General features: G+C 37.9%; 1 protein-coding gene across 3 annotated transcripts in view; it reads left to right on the forward strand.

Moving 5' to 3' along the window:
• Window positions 1-341: 341 nt before the first annotated feature.
• LOC126915496 (eye-specific diacylglycerol kinase) overlaps window positions 342-19,944 on the forward strand; it is an 80,433-nt gene continuing 60,830 nt past the window's right edge. For all 3 annotated transcript variants that reach the window (XR_007710216.1, XR_007710215.1, XM_050720204.1), the window contains exons 1-2: window positions 342-5,829; window positions 18,680-18,821. Coding sequence is in view for 1 of the 3 variants with exons in the window: in XM_050720204.1 (XP_050576161.1) it covers window positions 4,748-5,829; window positions 18,680-18,821 (1,224 nt within the window). In the remaining 2 variants the exon portion in view is untranslated. The remainder of the gene's footprint in view (window positions 5,830-18,679; window positions 18,822-19,944) is intronic.

A 19,944-nucleotide genomic window follows, 5' to 3' on the forward strand; every position in this document is an offset into this window, starting at 1 on the left:
AAGTCTTATGTTTGGAATGTTGGACCTCGTATCGGTTTGCCCTTTTCTGCTGATCATTTGTACGGCGAATGACGCTATAATATTGCGTGTGATCGATCGAAGAATGATACATTCGTAGGATCGAGAAATTTTGATCGACGAATCGTAAATCGAAGAAACAGCTTTCAAGATATCGAATGGCAGAATTTTGAATCGGAGAAATTCTTGAGTCAGGGGACTTTATATTTATGGAATCAAAATGTTCCATTTGATCGAAGAATTCTACGTTATAAGAAATTGAAGATGGTTGTTTAATACATTTATAATCGAAATTCAAAGAAGAAGCACGTTGTCCATCAAGTCGTACGACGTAGTAAGATGGCATAGAATATAAGATACAAAATATATCGATATAAGTGTGTGGTATTTGTTGTAAAGTAAGCTTTGAAGATTATGTTTGCTTTAAAAATAAAAAATAAAACGAACTATTATGTATCTCAATAGTTAACAACTTATCACGAAGAAATAATAAAATTGTAATTGCGTAAGAAATAGTTGTAATGTTACATACTTTTTATCGAATGTTAAAGCGTGTCTCGGAATATGCTAATTAAAAAATCTTGTACACGTATTTCATCGTTGACGAACAATGAAAATCACGGGAGGAAAGATATTTTTGTTGACTTTGAAAATTATAACGTCGCTTTACAATTAAAAGGAAGCATTTTAATATAACAGCATTGAAAATGGAAAGAGCCTGTTAAGCTCGAATACACAAACAGTCTAAGAACAGCTGGTAAGTTGGCGAAATGTTAGCGAACACGCGTAAGCAATGAAAAGCCGACTTTCTCATCAGATACATGTTAACTTTCAGTAAAAATAAACTTCATGACATTAACGTACCGTGCGTTTTTATTTTTTCTCTTCGATTTCCTAATTTTTAATGTCGAATGTTGTCGATCGTTGAACCTGTTAAACCTGCGATCCGACTCAAGAACACAAAACCACGTGGTTCGTATTGTCCGATAAAAGCAAAATTAAGACAAAGACCTTTGACTCTTCCATTAAATTACTCAACCCTTCCGTGATACAAATCCCGTCAGATTACCGCGGAAGCTCGCGGAAGACGATTAAAAACCTGTTGTGACTGAGTACTTGGTTCCGGGAGCGGAACGAGCGGATCAAAAATTCACCGTCCACAAGCATGTTGTATCGCGACGAAAAAGAAGAAAACGGGAGGGAAACGGGAGGAAAGAGCCTAAAAAGACGCGGACGACGAGCACAGCGTGGAAATATCTGTAAAAGCAGAGAAGAGAGAAGAGAGGAGGCTTCACACGTGTCTGCCCTTCCTACGTCACACATTTCCCCGATAGTCAGCCACGTAGCGCAATCTCCAATTCGTCGTTCGTGCCATCGGTGTTTCTCATTCGCGTGTTCGTGTACACGAGCACAGACGGAATCTGTCGGAGGGCGCATGTCTGACCGACGATGGCTAGGAGGGTGCGAGCAAGAGGGTAACACAAGGGTTGGACGGAGACGAGAGCCCAGTGTTAACCCCCACTTTACCTCTCGTAGCATCCGCCACTGCCGAGCCCTGGTCACTAGTCTGATCAGTCTATCCTGTCTCGCGACACGTTGCGCGTAACTCGTACCTTTCGTTCCTTTTTCTCGCCGCGAACGCATTTTCACTTTTTCTCGCCCCTTTATCGAAATCCGATCGCGTTACCGATCGAACGAACGAAAGAATTCAAACTGATCGTGGATCGATTTGATCTTTTTTTCCAGACAGAACACGTTGCAGTCGCGAGTACGTAGCGTGACCGCGTGCACGCTTCTTCTCTCGGCCCGCGCTGATTCAACATCGTGTTCCACCCGATTCAAAGAATTGTTACATCGGCGATGTTCGCGTAGTTATAGAAACAGCGAGAGAGAGAAAGAGAGAGAGAGAGAGTCGTTTGGAAAAGACAGGACTGTCGAGATACATGGAGTCAGTTTTGGGTTTCGAACTTATTTTTGCCAGGAGAAAATACTTGGATAAAGGTAGATCACGAGGTCTATCGTTTGACAAGTCGCAACAAGGTGATCTTCTCGATCGTTGAATCAAGATCTCGCAAGGTTTTATCTGCTCGATCCTTCGGATCTTTATAGTGTACTTTTTCAGTTGGAAAGGAAAGATAATAGAAACATTGTTTTTCGAGACGATACTCAGGTTTGATATTCAGGAGCGAGTGACGCGAGCATTAAGTATGAGAGAATCGTAACGATGGCTGGAGGTTGGCGAACCGGTAAATCGGAGAACCTGGCGAAACCGAGATAATTTAGGGCAATATCTTAGCGTCCTTCGGATCGACATAGTCCGGAGTAATTCATATACGCGGTCCAATACCGTTATATGGGATTTCAATCCACGATATCACCGCAACGTCGCCGATAAATTAAGTTACAGGGCTGGAAAGCCAGCCTACCGATCGATGCTGCTAGTCACTCGAGAGGAGAGAGTCTCGACAAGCGTGGGAGAGGGTCAACCGGAGAGAAAGTGAGGCAAAAGCTCGTTCGGCGAAGCTGTTTGACGACCTCACGTGTATCGGGGTTCGCCGAGGTCGTCGACGGTTCTTGCCGGACGGTGACGCGTGACCTTCAACTATGGTTCACGCGTCGATGACCAATGTGCTGCTCGTCGCCGGTCCATCAACCGAGAATCGTCCACTTCCTCTGTCAAACCTCTCTAGAGAAGATCGAAGATTCGACGTTTAACCGTACTAATCGAGGATAAACGTAATAACCGAGTATAACGTTGGCGTAACAGAACGATTAAAAAGTAATCTCAGCGTGGACATTGATGTTTCAAGCGTTTAATCGAAATAAACGTCGTGATATTGAGACGCTAATTCGCATTTAATACGCGATGAAGTTTCAATGATGTTTTGGCAAATGGAGCGTTTGTGGATGATCGATGGTAACGAGACGTCCAACGTTCATTTACCAAGGGTCGAGCATCGCTAAAGATTGATTATCGTTGTAATATCGCTCTTCGATTCGGGGCTGTGTCTCTACGATTAACTCGTTCGATGATTCAAGGCGTTACACGGAAGAGAGAAATACACACAAAGACAGGTATATTGGATTAGCGAAGGATAAACGTCCATCATTGAAAGATTTACAAGGTGTGTCGAGAATAGTATTCGTCACGGTGTTAAACGTTCAACGACGATATTGTTATTGATACTTTGTTGGCGTCGAGAGGTATAAGTTAAGACGGTAGGATCTACGAGTGACTGGGATGAATGAAGTTGTGGAGGTAACTTGATTCTGACCACGTTGTCGTGGAAATTACTTCAAAAGTATTTTTAATACGGCTAACGTATACAGACATTTTACCTGTCCCTCTAACGTTTGAAGAAAATTAAGAACCTTAAGAAATTGTTGAAAACTATGCAAATTTGTTTAATTACGTTCACAAAGTAAGGAGACGTTGTTGTTTGCACGTGTTTAAGCGACTTGAATGGGGATGAGATAGCAGCAAGATGAACTACTAGGAGGAACAACCTTGAATAAAGTTAATTTTGCCGCACATCGGAGATGGTGCGTTTAATTTGAGACGGTATGATCGCTGGAAGCGGTGATGAGGAAATCCCGTCGGACGAGGAAAGGAGTTTAAATTGCAAATGCTGCGCCGCCGGATCGACGATTGTCGTTTCCACGTGGCATCGGACGCGTTCTCCACCGAAATGTAATTTAAGAGAGAATAGATAATTTAAGAGAATAGATCCATCGTCGAAGGGGGGTCGTGTGAAAGACCTTGCGTCTATATGCAGTTCTTCAAGACCATGGACGTTAATTAATCGAACATTTATTCGCCGAATCGAAGTTACAGTGACTTTAAATAATTCATTGTCAGTCGTTATAAACAATTCGTATCGAACACGACGATAAATCGTACGTAACCGACATCTTCTTCTTCTTCCTCGAATAAGATGGGAAGATTCACTGCGAACAGTGAAGTGAAAAATAATTTACCAGAGACGATCAAACGTTTTGAAGAAACATTTTCAGAAGATAGCGTTACTACGATCAGCTCAGTGATTGTTATGAAAAATTGTTTTGGAAACTGAATCAGTGTACGATGAAAAAAGCATGATAACGAAAAACTGGGTAGACAATCGTTTTTCTTAAAACAATTGTTGTGTATATACGTAGTGACCGCGATACTCGAGATACTTGGTAAGCACAAGACAATCAACCATGTCGATCTTACATCTTTCAATCTTGCATGGATGGAGGATAAAATAGCTTGAAACTTTCTTCACCTTTAAACGATCACAATAAAGCATTGAAACTAGTGTATACGAGACATTCAACGCGAAGAAGACAGCCTTTCGATTAGCTTCAGAGAAGTACACACAAGATTCGTAAAACTGTAAAGAAGGATCTCAGAGGCATAAGAGCTAAACACGGACGTCGACGTAACTTATGATGGGCTGCAGACCGGCAGCAAAGTCGAAGGTGGCGGAAGGGTGCGGTCGCGGGCAGCTCCAGGCAGCTTCCTCGTCGCCGAGGTGTAACGAGGTGATCATCGAGCTTCCCAGCGAGACGACGATCGTTCAGAAGCGAGAGGATCGGGGTTCGAGCGCGGCCGCCGGGACGGAGGAGGAAGAGGAGGAAGAAGAACTGGCCAAAGAACGAGATTGTTCGTTGTGTTGGTCGTCGAGATTCGAGCTGTCGTTCTCCGTGAACGAGTCAAGTTTCAGCAGATAGCTGCCAAGTGAGAATGCAGAGGCTGCGTTCGACCTTCAAGAGGTCGCGCACCCCGACGGGAGCGGAAATGAAGTCGCAGTCGAGTCTCGAAGTACCGAAGCAAGTCAGATCGGCCTCCTTCGACGAGATCCAATTGGAAGCTAAACGACAGGACGATGCGAGGGACGGCAGATCGACCAGGACCACGTCCTCCTCGTCGTCCTCGTGTTCACCGGCGAGGTCCCAAGATTCGTCGCGTGGAAGACGATCCGCGACGCTCAGGGTGCCGCAACTGCACAGCGGCCAAAGGTCCAAGAGTTTCGACGTGGCTGAACGGAGCTATGGATCTTCCTCCAGTCAACAATCTCTTGGCAGCGTTCGACGTCCAGAGACACCGACGATTCAGGTCTCTGGATGTTACCACTGTATTTGCGTGGAAGAGTATAAAAATCTTTATGTTAGTAGAGACGAGGATGATCCCTCGTCGAGAGAAGATCTCGATGACGAAGCAGATGTAGTAGACGACACTTCGGAGGACGAAGACTCCGAATTAGTGGATAAGAGCGAAGCTAGTCCAGAAATTAGAGTCACGTTAACGACGTTTACCGAGAAAGAGCCAGATGTTGCCGATGTGGTGTCCGAAACGACGGTACCACCTCCTACCGTGGTTCCTGAGGTGGTTCCTAAGGTGGTGCAAGATGAAATGTCCGATATCAGCGAGGTCAGAGGCGGTCTATTTCCGGGCAGGGAACGTAGAAGGTCGATCTCCTCTCCGAAACTTGCTCGGCAAGAAGCTCTAACGTCGTATCCTCTGGAGCTTCCGACGGTGGTTAGCTCGACCGAGGATGAGGAAGAATCGACCCACGATCTTGGCTCGAGCAAGTGCAAGTTTGTCGTCAGAGATATCTTTTTGACCGTTCCGGAGTTGAAAAGGGATCGCGCCGCATCCGTGGACTCCTGCTTCAATAACAAGAATGGACATGGCGAGGATGCCGATACGTTGACCGTTCCTCAGCAAAATATACGGTCGAAGAGCGTCGATATCGTTCTGCCTACCGAGGCGCAGACGAGGTACACGGCTCTGCTGCCTGACACCGAGGCTCGACCTCCAAGAGGGTGGGTACGTCTGGTGAATGTAACAAGTCCCTTGTTCCGTATACTTGAATACCGTATCATCGATGTTTCTGTATCTCTGTATTTTTAGTTTTATCATTGTCGTCTTCACGCTTCACTTTTCTTTCTTATTCGGCCTCTCTTCTGTTAGCTGTATGTGTTTGTCAAACTGTTCTCGTTGTTACGCCGTCAGTACACGGTGATTACATCGGGTGTTGCAAGAATCGAAACGCTAACATTTAACGCGCAGAATGATTTCGTTTTTGTAGCTTTCAGAACTCGAAATGAAAATGAGAAATGCTTGCGTCATGATTTCGACGAGATGTACCAATCTGCACGTTTGCTTCAATGTGTGATTAATTGTAACACGTTCCGAATAGAAGTATCTTTTATTGTTAGTACATCGTAACGATATTGTTAACTGACGGTGCATACTAAACACGAATCTATTATAACAGACATGCTATTGCTTTTACATCCTCGATATTACTATCGTTTAGATAAACAACTGTTCCCTGTAATTGATCGGTGATGTATTTACTTGTGTAATGAGTTCGCAGTTCTTTAAAAGAACGTTAGAGATTGTTATAGAGATTGTTCTATTATTCTTTGTAAATGATGGGTTTAAGTAATTGATCATTGCCTCAAAGTATTTGTACTTTTATCGAGAAGTTTGTGTATTTATATTATAAATTCTTTGAATTATCTAATGATTATTCATTAAATATTGGTCGCACCAAATTGGAAAACATTGCGACGATATATTCCAATATTAACCGTACGGTAAATATTCCAACAATCTCAAATATTGTAAATCCGAACTTTATCATCAAACGATACAATCGAAAACATTATTTATTTATATTATATACCATATATTTGGCTAAAATAACCAGCGCGAATAACAATTTTATAATATTCCTTAAAATAAAACGAAAGGCGAACGAACTTATTACGTAACGTAATACCTTGCTTCATTTTATACAATCGTTAGTTATCTTTCTAGCTTTATGGAAGTTTTACCACGGCAAGGCCATTATTTTAAACTCGATTCTCAGGAAAAACCTATATATTACTTATGAAATAAACTATCAGCTTTCGTTTCCGGACATACTCTACCATTACGTTATTTATAGAGAAGAGCTTAGGAAAAAGAGAAACACATTGGAAGAACTTTTACGGGCAATTTCAATCCACTACACCTGACAGAGCATTTAAACTGTTTAAAGTTCTACTCCATATATTCTCGTTAAATTCTATTAAACCTAGCAATCATGTCAAAATTAATACCTATTACAGCACAACATTGGAAACTGCTATTTTTATTTACGTAAGACGAAAAGCAAGAGGGAAGAAAGAAAGAATTGCGGTATAAAATTCCTCGATTCCGTCTTTTCTCTCGTGCAGTTTACGCGAGCAGTTTAATCGAAGGCAATTTAATTTTACCGCCTGTACGTTTACGGCCCGATGTCCACGTCTTTTGTTGCTTCGAGCTTCGATCAGGCTTTTCTATTTCGGGAAGATTAAGACGTCAACGATTCAAGAGAGAGAAGTTGATTAGAACTCCGACGTGTTTAATTGAACCATATGGTTCATTGTGGTCGCTGCTGCGACTTGCTAGAACGTCGAGCTTCTCGGCTCGAAATTCGTCCTTTGTGGAAGCCAAACGATATCGGATAACGAGATTTTTCACTAGATTACCGTACAAGTTCTGTGGGAAATCAGATCAGCGATCAGACACGGCTGAAAAATTCAATTTTTAGAATTACTTAATAATACACGTAACTTCTTTGTCTCTTTCTATTCTTAATTCGGCACGATAAATCGCTTTTACATATCATACGTTTATTTTCGTAGAAATTAGCAGTTAATTTAGTTGAACGGAGTGACAAAGCGGTTATCAAATTTATCGAGCGACGAACATTCGAAGATTCTAGCAATTTAAACGAATTCTGTGCGAGAAGAAAGTAAAGAAGCTGGCTAATTATTATTGCTTTATTCTTATCGAACGTCGTTCCCTTGGTGCATTTACTTCCAACTATAAATCGCCTAACCCCTTCATTACGGACGATTTAAATACGTAAATAGACGACCTATTTGCAGTGTCGCGAAAAATCACTGTCAGACCTTGTTATTTCGACGTAATAACAGCAGTTCTAATAAGGGTACGTTTCTCTAAGAACAAGTTTCTCTTTGTTAGATTACGTGAACAGATTTCTTGAAATCTTCTCCACGCAACAATCCGCTATTGTCTACTTATTCGTAAACTGTTGTTTGCTTCGAAAGACGATAATAGTATTATGAAATGCGTAAGTTTTGTTTATGACTCCTGTTGATTCGAAGGAATTTTGTTTTCTCGGAGGAAACGCTGGACTTTAACACCACTTGCAAATATTTGTCATTTATCAAAGAACTCATTCGTATGGTAATACATTAATGCAAAATAAATATCTGCCAGATATTAAAGCCGGATAAAAGATAAAAATTCGCTTCGATGAAATTTACGATTGAAATTTCGCTTGTGCGCGTAAATGGCTCAGGTTTCCTACGAAGAGTTAACATATCTCGATAAAAAAGACGTTAAAGTTAGAATTGTTTTTTAACGTATAATCCACCAAAAAAAAAAAGGAAGATATTTAGGAAACTGAAATACAAATAAAATAAAAATATTAATGACAAAGAAGTTACAGTTATTTGAAGTTATTGAAATTATTCGTCGAATGCAGCGAGCATAGAAAAGAAAAATGCACGCGAATCGACTCATAATTTCGCTTAATGACAAGTTTCAAAGGGTAGAAAGGCCAGTTACTGTGCATTTTCTTTACTGTCTTCTTGGACAGAAAGTTTTTATTCGATCGTAATTCTCTTTCTCTCAATCCTATTCAGCAAAACTCGGACAATTTTTCACCGTATCGCGATGGAAGAAACGGAAAGGAAGATCAAACTAAAAAATGAAACCAGAAATCGCAACAATCAATTCTCACCAGTCCAAAGTTAGATCGACGGAGGTAAAGGAGTTAAGAGAACGTTTAAACTCCGTTAAACAACATAAATCATTTCGATCTCTAAATATTTATTCGTTTCGGTCCGTAAATTGTTTGCTTCACAAGCTCATCGAAAGCGTTTCTCCGCTGTTCGAATTTATCAATGACGATAACGACACCCATTGAGGGACTAAACGGTAGTGAAATAATGCATAAAGCTTGCGTATACAAAACGGTACTGAAAGATGTGAAGAAGAAAAAAGAAAAGAAAATATACTCATCGATATCTTCCTTCTTTTCTCAAGCCGTGGTTCTAACATAAGTATAAAATTCTATAAAGAGTAGACTATCTCTCTAGAAGTTTGGCACATCTTCCACTTCTCGGATAAAAAGAGCTTTCTCGTAAATTTTTTTTTTTGAGAAATAAGAACGTTACGACTATAATTTTTATTTTGAGATATAATTAATTAGAATGTCAATATTGTAATAAAAAATAATATCTTGTAGAAAATATTGATTTACTTAAGGAAGTTATTATTAATATTATATTGGCCTTTATCAACGTTATACAAAACATTGTATTGTATAGGATAATACAGTTGGTCTTAAAACTAATATATCGAACCACGTTAAAATTTTTTATGTTTATACAGGTGTAAAGTACGAGATATGATAGAATTTGATTAGAGACGCGCAAAATTGAACAGACAAATTTATAAAAGTCACTGCCATAACTTTATTTTATTTTATTGAATTCATTTTTTGTATAGTAAAATATTCGGTTATATCATCGGTTTCTATAATAAATTACGGAACGGAAATGAATTAGTTTTTACCTTCTTTTTTAAACGAATATAATCTATTTTTGGAGAAGAAAAGGATCGAACGTTCTTTATCACAGCAACATATAAAAATATGTAAGACAACGTACAAGAATCGAAAATTTTATAATCGCGAGACTCATCGTAGATAATTTATAATGTGCAATGAACATTTTCATGATTTAACAAAGAATAATGTTTATGATAACGTCGTAACTTGAATTTTCTCAAATTTCATATAATCGTAGTACGTATCGAGGTAAGAGAAGGAACGTTAAAAAAAATTTAATAATACGTGTTGATTAAAAAAGCTTGCAAACAAAATGTTAACCCGACGTTGGTACTCGATAAGTTAAAGAAGCAAACTAGATCGAAGTACGTCAGAGGACTTGTTCAGTAAGGTTGGGTTCTTCAACTTTCGAAACTTCACACCGTCTCGTTCGAATCAAAATTGGCGAAACGGTAAAGTTTCGCGGAAGAAGAGAAGTCTTGGCAAAACTTAATCTGTATCTTTGGAAACACGATCTAGGGGCAGAGACTGATTACGATACGATTGCCTGTGATTTGATTACAACAAGACCCGTCGATTTCTTATTGGCCCATTAGAAACTCGTTAACTTGCAAAATTTAACTCGGCTTTAGAAACGAGTGTTTGACGCCAGAACTATCAAACCAGTCGAAACAAACAATTCGTGATTTTTCGTTCAAACCTTAGATATACGAATCCGCTCAGATGTTTTACGGTATCCTTTGAGTAAGCATTTGATGCTGACTTTGAATTTTAATTTGCCTGAACCTCTTCTGTAAATTGTTAATATATTAGCGATGTATGCTTTGTTTATCGTATAAAGTATTAGTCGAATCAGTCGAAACAAACGATTCGTGATTTTTCGTTCAAATCTTAGATATACGAACCCGCTCAGAAGTTTTACGGTATCCTTTGAGAAAACATTTGATGCTGACTTTGAATTTTAAATTGCACGAATTTCTTTCCTGATTGTCTGAAAATAATATATTAGCAATGTGTACTTTATTTATCGTATAAAGTATTAAATTATAAATGAAACTATTACGACATATTTTACCAGTCTTCTTTCTCCTTCTCAATTTTAGAGTTAACTTTTTTTTTTATTTATTAGAATATTTACAATCAATTCTCGTTGAGAATTTTCAGTAACTTCATTTGGCGTGATTCAATGACATGATTTATAATAGTTTATACTGTTGGTTCTAGTAGGAAAGAGTGAACTTAATAGCAGTTTTTGTACTTTTTAGCAAGTTTTTATAGGTAGATGTACAATAATAGCACCTTTTTTTTGGGGGGGGGGGATGTAACAATTTCTTGTAATACGTACGGATGAAAAGTTTGCGTCTCTTCTTTTGTAGCAGTAGGAAACAGCTTTTGGAGGGTGCGATTCAAAACCTTTCTTCTCCTACGGTTCACAAAAATATTCCGTCATGGAATTTCGACTGCAGCCAAGAATAGATATTAGCCCGACGATTTTCGATTCGTAATTTGTTCCCCTATCCCGTATTTTGATCAGGCAACTAGCCCGAAGACATTCTTTTTTTATTTTTTTCATTTATGCGACAAGTAACGATCGATCGCGAAGAAATGGGAAGAGAGGAGGCTGTGATTGAAACGAGATTTTTCGCTGGCTGAGAGAGAGAGAGAGAGAGAGAAAGAGAGAGAGAGACAGTGGAAAATGCAGTGGCAGTTTCACGCCCTCGATCGAGCTATTTCTGGCTCGCTTCTTGGATAACGAACATTCGCAATCGAATTACGAACGCCAGGAATTAGCAGGAGAATGCGATACTTGCGTTCCGCTCGTCTCCTCCGCGAGCAAAAGTGCCATTCTACCAGGGAAAAACGTTTGCCCTTGTAATTAGAGAGGCAGAACGAATCGTAAAGGATATTTTGGCGTTTAATTAATGCTCCGGATTAATCTCTACGCGTGCAAAAGTTCTTCGATAGTTGCTGTTTATCCTTGATGATACGTAAAAACGTCACCCTTCCTCGAAACAGTCGTTGCTCGTTGCGAGGATGAAATCGTCGTTGATGCGAATTTTATTTCTCATGTTTTTTGAAAATTTTGCTGCTGTTAAGTGGAATTCTTGTTATTAAGTTTGAACGAGCAGTAAATGACTGGAGCGCCACGAAAATAAAAATAAGACGACCCTTTTTGGAGAAAGGATTTTCATAGAAATTTCATGTATATATAGCGAGTTACACAATTATTGCTATAAATGCTCGCAAAAAACGGCTTTGAACTACCGATGTGTTTTTACAATACACGGCTTAGCCAACGTACACTATACTAGTGTATATTTACTTAATTTAACGTATATTGCGATGTACATTACATTAAAAAAAACCTTCGTTATTCCAACATGCATTCTCACGAATGTTGAAATTTGTACTTTAAAGAAATATCAGTCGTTCAAAGTCGGAAAACGTAACCATACGAATGTTTATTTATTCGACTCATTGATAGAATAATTTACTTCAATTTTGATGAATATTACATTATAACTGTATCGTACTATAGTTATATAGGAATATTACAGCCAAAGCATAGATGAATATATCATTAAGTATACGATCAATGAATAATATACGAATAAATAAATTTAACTCACTCGCGACATTTTTTTTATACATGTACGTATAACATCTGAGCATATATGTTTTGTGAATCCATAAAAGCGATGAACGTTGAAAGTCAATAACGTTCGAGTGATAAATGGCACCCATACGTAGTGGAATTAACAGAAAAAATTTTTTTCGTTTCTATTGGAAATTTTCCCTTGTGGCACTTACATCGTTTATCGCGTTCTCAATTAATCTATAGGTACTCGATTTATGAGGGAATTAGAGTCGAAGGTAGAGTTCCATCAATTTCTGTGCGTTCAACTGTTTGGCTCATTAAATAGGAAGTAAAAGCGGCGTGCATTCTTCGATGAAAAATATATGTATCCATCGCATGAGAACTTTACTTTATCCTTTAATCGATACTTTCGGTTTGCTTCCTTTTGCTGTTTGTTGTTTAATTGATTCTTTCGGCTTAATCTTTCATGCGATGGAGCTTCTACGATTCTCTTTTCATGGTAGGCTATTAGAGCGGCGACGTTTAGTTCTTTTGCGGTTGGATGATGATGATGTCGATTTGTTACATCGACGTAGAACAAATATAGGACTTGTCGTAATTAAAGGTGCAAACAATTTGTCGATTGTTTCTTACACTGTGAAAACTCTGTATGTAAACAAGTGGTTGAACCGTTATCTTCTTGTTTATCGCTTAAAATAAAAGACAAATTAGTTGAGTCGAATCTATATATCCAGCGTAGAAGAAATAAAGAATAGGCTATTTTATATTCTCGACACGTGTACGAAAGGAGAAAAGAATAAAGATTTGGCTTCCATTTTTCGAACGTCTGCATGACGAAATATTAAAAGTATCTCGGAAAAAGCTATTGTAACAACCAACTATATTCAAAGTATTTTAAATTAATATAAAGTTTAGAACTTAATTTAAATTAAATTATACATAGACCAAGTTTGTGTAAGCTGAAACACGATTCGAGAAGGAGTTCATGCTTAGAAAGCTTAATAAATGTAATATAAGGTATTCCATATTAATAGATCTATTTTTAATGGAAAATATCAATCTTGGACGAAAGTAAAAGAGCAAGTTTAAAATCTTGGCGATATTGAAGTTTTATCGATTTCTTTATGGTCTGCTTTTCAATACGCGGTTTGACGCTGTGTATTACAAACTGTCGATACATACCAAACCGTTTTTCACGTCGTAGAGGTCTTTGCAGCGAACTCGTCAATCGACCCGCCAAACACGTTTTGTCAATAAGGTAAAATTTTCAAGCAGTTACCCGCTGTCATGGATTTCCGCGTTCGTCTACCCTTCTCCAGGATTATTGATCCAAATCGCTGAACGAAAAGGTTGGAATATGTTAAAAAGATGAAAAGAAAATATCGGATGAATGAGACTTTGAAAGTTTCATGATATTTTTCGTGATAAATGTCGCGCGAGATTACAATGATTCATGAAAGCATTTTACTATAGAAAACGTATGTATATTGCGTGGGTTATATGAAAAATTCTGAAATTGCATTAGCATGTAATGAGATGCGGGTTGGCGTGATTACATTGGTAAAATTTGAAACCAATTTGAAGGTATACGTATATGTATTAGGTTGTCTGGAAAGTTTCTTTCGTTCTTTTAGGAAATGATGGATGAATAATATTTTCCGTTTTATACTATTTTATCGAATTACTTAGGATCCTCTATGTTCTATCAAAATGAAAATCCCAACGTTCGACAGATTAGGTTTCATGTTTGTATAGAGACGCATCGTTGTAAAAGACGAGTCTGTAAAAGAAAGATACTTTTCGGAAAATTTAATATATAGAAGTTACAAGTATTTAGTGTAAACATACAGCTAGTAAAAAATTAGAACGTGGCATGAACAGCTGTATTAAAAGCGTATAAGCGTTGAAAATAATTCCATTGAAACATATATGATGGACGATAGATTGTTTAAATATCTTGATGCTCTCTGTGAAATACGTATTTATATTAAATATCTCGTAACTTTTATATTTTCAGCCTTGTCCTTAAACTTGAAACCAATATAATCGCGATAATCGGATCTCGTCATAGTCCTAATGAAATTTTAGACGGTTTCGTACAAGATAACATGATCATATGTGCATACGTGATATATTAAATTTATAAAGGGAAGAGCTTCACCGTTGCTGTTTTATAATTCGTGATTTATCTTCAATAATAACGAAATTATTTTGTTTGATGATCGGTTTTAATTTTATAGTTACATATTGTTTGCATTTTTTATCTTTTCGTTTACAGTTGATTTCTTTGAATAAATGAGGCTCTGTGAACTCGAGTCAATTAAGAACACAATTATTGGTTTATGGAAGCTTTGGCAGATTTATCTTTCATTTGGCGCGGCTTAATTAACCTATAATCTTATACGGATTAATTAACTAGGGATAATAATTTATTACTCCTTTCGCCGGATGACGTTCAAACGTTTGAACTTTCCAACGTTTATCTTCAATATCGATCGAAACAATATCACTGAGATTACAATTCACCACTGTCCACATGTACATGGAAAATCTCGCGATATTAATTCGAAATACATTACGTATAATTCGTTACTCCGATAGTTTCTTTCAGATAAATTGAATATCCTGTATTTATCGAGGTAAATATTCGAAGGTAGATTTTAACCCCTTAACCTACAACTACCTTAACGTGCCAAACGTAAATATTACGGGCATAGCCCGTACTACACAAGTCGTGCGAGTGGCTCGAAGGCTGCGCGAGCCTGTTCACGTTTTCGGCCCAAAATTCTCGAACGTAAATCGTAGGTTAAGGGGTTAAATATCATTAAAAGACATAGAATCACAGTTTCTCTTGTAATTCCATCGAAAGACATTAAAATCGTTAAATAGTTTGAAAAGCTACTAGTTAACGATTCCATGTTCCCACCTCCGTCCGACAGATTTGACAAACAGGATGAATTTCGATGGCAAAGGACTTCTGAACATTGAGATGTCTCTAAAGGACCACAGACCGAGGGTAGGGGACGAAGTATGGGTCTATTGGTAAATGGAATTTTCAGGTTCTGTATTACGGTCGCGTATCCTCCAGGGGATGTTTGTGAATGTTTAATGACCGCAGAGCGTTCATTATTAAGGGACTAATTCTACATAGCGCATCGTCCCCTAACCAGGCCTCGTTATATTTAGAATTAATGCGGCAACATAAGTACCATGCGTTCTCCTCTTTTATCCATTCTTCGGGTTCCACGTGATACTCTGTTTTCGCCGCAAGATAATTAATTAATCGATTTAGAAACCAGAGAAATCTTGTCGTTTTTCTTTTACTTTTGGTCGAGGCTGTTCGTAGTCTCTCCTATGGTTGTACTGTCGCAGAGTAAGTGGGAAATACTATAGGGATGACCTCAGCACATCCGAATAATCAAAAATGTTGGCCTAATTTATAAAATAAAAGAGTCGTGTATTTTGTTAGAACGGAAGCAATGTTTCGTGTATAGCGTTTAGTGAACGTAACGCGGAAGTTGTTAAATCGAAGCAGACGTTGAGATAATATTTAGTCATATTTTCAGAGGCTTGTTACGATGGTCCTCGAAGATGCTGATCGTACGAATAGTTCGCCTTCGCATAAATTTTTCATCTAACAAAAGAAATAGAATATGTATATTCGCGTTTAAAACAAACATCTATTTTGTATAATAACAAATTCTAAAAGTATTTTATCTTTGTTTGAAAATTTATATAGACGATCTGACTGATAGGCTGATAGACGATCGTTAGATGTTAATCGTTCTAATAATTTCTCTACTATAATTCATACATTTTTCTAGCGCGTCTGCCTAAATAATCAAACAAATAAGTTGATAAGCAATTATTATTAATCATACGAAATATTTGCGTAGATCTCGGATTAGATCGGTGAGCCAGGTAATTACAACGTCGCCCGGTTTCGTTGTTAATTGCGGCTATCGCTTTAAAATAATCATACTGCCTCCCTAGATCGTTTGCAAACTCGATTAATTGCAATCTATTTGCGAATTCGATCAACGTTTTACATATAGTCGAAATTACGCCGGCCTAACTGGTTTAATAACGTTCCGTTACTATTTTTGAATATTTTCTTTTGATCTCGCGTAGATTACCGTTGATCTGTTAGACGCGGCTGTGCGAAATCTTCCTTAAACATTCTTGAGCAAGAAGTATACCTCGTTATAAACACCCTGCAAAGCTTTCCTATAAGCAACTAAATCAAGTATAAACAATAATTTCAGTCGAGAAAAGCAACTTTCACATTACGACGATATATTATTTATAGTCCAAAGCGAAGAATTGTTACGGCAGCGTTTTTCACACGGCCTCACAGTGTGAATCAATCGCTAAATCTACTGACCATACAACAGCCATAAAGTAACGTGAAACAGGAATTCCACAATTTTTACATTGCGAATTACAAAACTTTTTTAATCTTCTTAGGCGGATCGGGTGTGGCGAATCTGCTAATGAAACGAAGCAGAAAATATTAGGTTCGCCGGATTCAGCAAAAAGCATGCTACACGTACGGCGAATATAGTTTGAAAAATCATTGAAACACGACGACGCGAACGAATAATTTCCGTTTTTCGTGACGTATGAATAACGCGGCGGCCTTTCGCCTGTTTCGATTTTCCATATCGAAGCTATTTGATACGCAACAGATAGTCGTTTGTAACGAGCATGCCAGAGGAAAACTACGTCATTCCGTGTTCCCTCTTTCTGTCTCGTGTTTGACCTAGATATCCGGCAATTTCCGCGGACTAATTATGCAGAAAGCAGCTGCGCGAGGGGCGGCTCTGCTGCGAACGACGGCCTAAAATTTTTATATAATCGTCCAAAGGGAACGGTAGATCCACGGGGTGACTTTTGTCGTTAAAGTTGCACGCCGTGTCGCGCATTATGTTCGGGTCGCGTCTTTGAAATTTAAAGTATCCTTGAATTTTTTACGATGCCAGCAGTATGCTTCCGCGATATCCTACGGGACACGATATTAACTCATTCTTCCGACAACGTCGTCTCGTCGAAGATGCGACCCAGACAACAAAGAGTTCCGGTTAATTTTGAAACTTCCTTCCTATCCTCTTTTGTGCTTTTAACTTGTCTACACAGTCGCTTGAACCGTGAAACACGTACGGTCATTTATTTAATCCCTGCACAGTGTCGGACAAGGCGTCAAACATAGTAATTTTGCTCGTTAAAGTGGAACAAATTTACAGAAGACGCGGTTATTAATAATTTAGTCATAGACTTGTAACAAATTTGAGATAGATAGATGTGTATTTTTTCCATTTAATACTGGGGATGTTTGAAAGGGTCTGTCACGGTTGAGACGCTTGTGTAGTATATAAAATGCTCATAGTATGGAAAAATGTAATTGTTTATAAGCGATTTACTCGAACAGTGAAACGTACGTGGTTACATTAAAAAGGATCGTATTAAAAATGAATGTTCCTGGTTTGGTATACAAATACATATTGGTTCAATGAAGGCTACGAATTTGAATATATTTAGAAAATATTCCTAATTAAAAATCCACCAGGAACAAGCGGATCAAAGAAAATTAGTTCACTTTGTGCATAGATACCATAGAATATTCATTAAATAATCTACAAGTTATAAGAAATAAATGGCAGTAGTTCTGTTGACTCTTTTAATTTAAATATTTTTAGAGAATCCTGTTTTTAGAAGATTAAAAATCCACCAGGAACGATAAGCGGATTAAATAAAAATTATATTAGATCGTAAAGAAAGGTACGTGATGGATTCTCAAAATTTCATATATCCACGTTTGGCATTTTCGTAGAGGCACAAGAAATTCTACATTACGATGCTTCTTTAATCATTTTTATAACTCCTCGTATCGTAACTGAATATCTCTGATATTACATAACTGTTATTTATTTACGTAATTTCATTTGCACTGGCATGATTTATTTTTACAAAATACCGTTCCATATCTACGAATCAATTTTCCCAATGAAACAATAAAACCAAACCATTTAGTCTACATAAAAGCAATACTAATCGCTATCTAGCTTGACGAATCGTCATTGTGTACGATCAGCATGAAAACGTCGATAAAACCCGCTTACTTCAGTGTCGTCTAACCGTTGTGAAACGTGAATCGATGTGTTATGACAGGTCAACTGTGCAGTTTGTTACGTTAATTCCTCGCAGAATGATCAACGGCTTTGTCCCAAATACGGTGCAATCGTGTATCCCAGTTGTACGAGGATTTAAATTCCAGAAGACTTTACTAGACAGTCGTTGCTGTTCTCTCTCATCCCATCGGCCCTCCAATATGTATTGTCCGCGTCCTAATGGAATTTCTGTAGAGGAATTAACGTCAACTGCAACAGCACACCGGCGATATCGAAGTGTCACTCCGTAATCGAGTGTCTTGCCGTTTCAGAGGGAGAGAAGAGGGTGGAACGAGTGACGGTCACCGTGAACCCCGATCAACGCCCGATTGGGGTCCCGGTGCACTTAATGGAGAACATCTTTGGGTACCGACGTCAGCTTCCGGTGATTTCTGTTACGTCAATGACTGTTCGGTAAGTGTTACCTGTAAACGACAACTGTTTTCGAGCGTTTAACTGGAGATGCAGAAAGAGGATGGAGATTGGATAGATATAGATGGAGGTTATTAGGGTTGGGTCAGGTTTGACCATAGGAAGACGAGGATATTCTTGTACAATGATTTAGTAGCTAATTATATTAGTAACTTGATAGGTTTATGAGTTATAGAGGTATAATTTTGTATGAAAAGAGGATAATCAGATGGCTGCATATTTGTAAAACTTCATCTCTTTTACGTAGCTAATTTGTTACCGTTGTACAAGACAATTTATTATTATCGATCATTTGTAATGTTGCAATGATTAATATTGCTTGGGTTGGTAAGTTGCAAGTTATAGATTATTTATAGCTTTCTTTCCAATAATTTTATCAATTTTTGTCAAATAAACCCAAGATTATTTTCTATAATTTACTATACAAGATACTATTACAAGATTATTTACTATAATATATATCGGTTAATTAACGAGTTGGTAGTTATGTATTGCGAACTTCTCTTTTACAATTGTTGAATTCTGCAATTTTCTAAGAAGGCAATTTTTATAGCCAAATCGGTTGCAAGTTGTAAAATTGATTTGTACGATTTCGTTCTTTTCATTGTTAAACGTATCACTGCCATGCAAGAGAATTTGCAAATACTAATAACTCGCGATTTATGACTTGTAAAATTTTCCTAATGATATTAATTCTTCAAATCTTGCTAATGTATAAGTTTATGATATTAATACATCACTATCACTGATTCCTATTATATATAAATATACAATTGTGCAGGATGGGAAAGGAGAGGGGAATCAATTGTACATAAAACATTTTACTGCCTAAGTGTTTTACAGAAATATGTCGATAAATACACTTAATGTAAACACGCGATATACATAGATTTCTCAGAACTATAAATAATAGTCATCGGTAATGAAGATCTTATATTCTACACTCGCGGATGGTGCAATTTGCAGATCAATTGAAAATTGAGTTCGAGTCCACAACAATTTAGTCGGAGTATTATATTTCGTCGAAGCGTCGATACCGTAACGATACCCGCAATGCAACGGTAAAAGTATTCGGTTGAAGTAATGTACAACAAGTAATTCATCG

The sequence above is a fragment of the Bombus affinis genome, chromosome 4 (genome assembly GCF_024516045.1).
Source record: "Bombus affinis isolate iyBomAffi1 chromosome 4, iyBomAffi1.2, whole genome shotgun sequence".
Taxonomy (NCBI): domain Eukaryota; kingdom Metazoa; phylum Arthropoda; class Insecta; order Hymenoptera; family Apidae; genus Bombus; species Bombus affinis.